At 44.0% G+C, this 3,276-nt stretch overlaps 1 protein-coding gene across 1 annotated transcript; it reads right to left on the minus strand.

Moving 5' to 3' along the window:
* Positions 1-1,796: 1,796 nt before the first annotated feature.
* On the minus strand, positions 1,797-2,901 carry LOC141831225 (xyloglucan endotransglucosylase protein 7-like). The gene is made up of 4 exons (XM_074718637.1): positions 2,733-2,901; positions 2,561-2,661; positions 2,280-2,473; positions 1,797-2,205 (listed from the first exon to the last, which is right to left on the minus strand). Exons 1-4 carry the CDS (start codon positions 2,899-2,901, stop codon positions 1,797-1,799), a joined length of 873 nt encoding a protein of 290 aa, XP_074574738.1.
* Between the last annotated feature and the right edge of the window lie 375 nt (positions 2,902-3,276).

Below are 3,276 nucleotides of genomic sequence, written 5' to 3' on the forward strand. Positions count from 1 at the left end.
TTTTCATAATTATTGATTATTTTTTCCAATGCAATTTTTATCAGATTAAAACTTTTGCATTTAAGCTCACACTACAACAAGAGATACTAGCTAGTTGAGTCTGATGTTGTTTAAATCATTGGTGGACTATTTTAAATAGTATTTAGAGGATAGTTAGGGTTGTAAAGGTTTACTTAATTGCCTCTCGAAGAATCTTTTAGTGTATCTTATATGGAGTGTTGCATTGTCTACTGTTTCGAGATCTGCTCCCGGAAATTTCGACCGTCTTCTTCGACACCACGACTTCAGAGGACTGAGCCAAGTACGGAACTAAGAGCTAGGAGGATCACCTGAAAACACTAAGAACGTTAGAGGGACGGCCAGGAGTGTCATGGCGCGACCACTCCGATGCTTAAGTCAGTTCGTGAGAGAGGAGGAAGGAAGCTAGAGGAAAAGGCGATGAAGATTTGAGATTGCATACCTCTCTTCGATAACCAACTGACCTTTTATATGGTTTGATGATATCAGGTCACATCAAGGATGTGACTAAAGTCCCATCGCCGTTATGAATGTGTCAGAGAATGGGGTATAGTCAGCGATGACGTCCCATCGCTGACTTGCATTTAAGGGGGTATGTTCCGCTATCTATCGAAGATTTGCTATGATGACATGCAGAAGTGTCAGAAGAACATTCACAACTATACAATAGGGGAGTGGTCTTTTCCAGGATCAGAATAGGAACCAGGAGAGCCGTTCAGAATCAACTCGGCTAGGAGCTCGGCGAGACCGAATCAACCACAGGGATCTCCCGACTGTCGACTCGGCTCGGTTCTAGGAGACACCGGTCCTTACGAGAGCCCGATCCGACTGGACCCCTTCGGATGTTGAGATGGTGGCCCCCATAAAGGGGCCCGGGCCGACTGGATCTATTCGGGCAACGCAGGAGTAGCTCTGTTTTTAAGGTCCATCTAAACCGAACCTGCCCCCCAGGCGCAAGAGGACTCGACTCGATTCGGCGGACTTAGTGGTGTGGAGCCATATTGGGGAAGGTTCAGGACCGAGTTGAGAATGGTTTCGGGGTTTCAAGTTGGCCCATCCCGATTCAGTCCTTCCGTCGAGACTTTTAGGGAGGTTTCGGAAGACTCGGCTTGACGGTTTCGGAAGACCTAGCTCGGTCCATGTTTCTGATCCCAAAGCGTCGCACCCGACATCTTCCGTTGGGTTCGACTAACCGCGCTCATCCTATACGACCATAACATTTACAATAAGATCAAATCCCAAATGAGATGAAAGTCGATTTTTAAATGTGTATAAATTGTGTTCAAGATTTATCCGATAAATGAATCAAGAAAAAAATGTCTACCTCTATAATTAATCGGGTAAAATCGAGATACTTAGATTAAAATAAACGATTGAAACATACAAAAATGAAAAAGATTTCTAGAATAAATCGCATAGATTAATGAATAACATTCTCAATTGTGACTAACATATCATCATCTTCTTCCCCCAGCCCAGTGCTATCTCCATTGTGGGAGGAGAAGAAGCTGCAAAGCACCCTGTTCTGAGAAGTTGCTAAGTAATGAATCAAATCTTCTAACAAGCAAAAATCATACTTTCAGCATAGAAATACACTGAACAAACATCCATTGAGATCATTATAAAGATACAACATTGATTAACAACTCAAACAATTTTTTTGTAACTGTAGTTCACAAGTATCAAAAACAAAAATGAAAACTGAAAGCAACCAAAGAAATACCAGTAGTTCACAAAGGCCATGCATGTAGGTGAAAGCAGCAATCAGAACAGCAGCACTAGTAGAGAGGCAGAGAGCACTCAGGAGGCATCACCCCTTTGAATCTCTTCCAGTCCTGGCAGTAATTGTAGATCATGTAGTTCTTCCTCACCCACATCAGCTGCCCTTGCTGGGCGTAGCTCAGTCTGCTGTAACCCGGAGCAGTCCACCAGTTTGCAGGGGTATTTGCCGAGCACTGCGCAGTGCTAGCCGTGGAGTACCACGGACAAGTTCTCAGCTTCGCCTGCTGGTAGTATGCCCTGAACGGCGCACTCTTCCAGTCGATCTTCACCTGCCCACCTCTGGTCGCCCATGAATCGCCGTTCCAAATGCTGGAGTAGGCCCTCATCGCTTGCTGACTCGGGAATGCAATTCCATACCTTTGGTAGTTTCTGAAAACTCTGATGGGGATCCCATCGATGAACCATCTGCGACAGTAATGGCATCGTCAACCATTTTCTCTCAGAACTTGCGAGCTTGAGAAAAGGACGCGAGAGCTTACACGATTTGGCTGGGGTTCCAGTGAATGGTGTAGTTGTGGAAGGCAGCAGTCGGATCGAACCAAGGATAAAACTGCACCTCTTTTCTCCCCAACCCCTGAGCGAAGATGTTGGTGTGAATGATGTAAGGCTGCCCTGATACATTGCCCAGGAACTCGAAATCGACCTCATCGTGCTTCTCTCCTCTAGAAGATATCTGTGAGGAAGAACAGAAAGATTCTGAAATCAGTATATGTTTGGCAATCAAGTTCGATCCTATGAAGCAATTCACTCTAGGACATACATAATATGTAGTCACAGTGCCAGCAGAATTCCCAGAGACCAGCTTAATCTGCATTTCTATGCTTCCAAAGAGAAACTGATTCCTTGTGTTAATCCCACAACCTGGAGAACATTGTGAAGCAATGATTAGTCGTCGGAAACTCGCAAACGAGTAGCTGTGAAGTATTGGATACCTGAGACGTTGTTGAGGCCGAGTGCAAAGTTTTGGCCATAGTTCCACACGGCCAAGTTGCGATCTCCCCAGTAGCAAGCCATGTCCCTGTAGAAGTTGAAGTCTGCAAGAGCATTCTCCATGGCCACTAGGAGAACAAGTCCGAAGACCAAATTGTGCAAGGTCGCCATTGCAAGTCCTGTGCCTGTGAAGCTTGGAATGACAGAGAGCCATGAATGGACCAATATTTATAGGGAAATGCTTGCACATTTTCTGATTCTATTCAACCAAAAAACAAAACTTTAAAACTGGTAAAACAGTTCATCTTGTCAGGCTCTATCAAGACTTAGAGATGTGCCATCCACTAATGCTCTGATGAATGTATATATATTAAGCTTATTATGGCTGGCTACTACTTCTGGTGTAGTTTTTAGATTAGATTGGAATTATTAATCTGATGATATTCCATCTGATGATATTAAAATCAGGAGTCAAAGGTAGTAAGATAGTTTTTTTGTGTGTGTGTCAAGGCAGGAGAATAGTTTATATAGAAAAGAGTAGAGATT

Source organism: Curcuma longa, chromosome 6, assembly GCF_044706935.1.
Source record: "Curcuma longa cultivar G26 ecotype Majalengka, Jawa Barat chromosome 6, ITB_CL_G26_1.1, whole genome shotgun sequence".
NCBI classification, from domain to species: Eukaryota; Viridiplantae; Streptophyta; class Magnoliopsida; order Zingiberales; family Zingiberaceae; genus Curcuma; species Curcuma longa.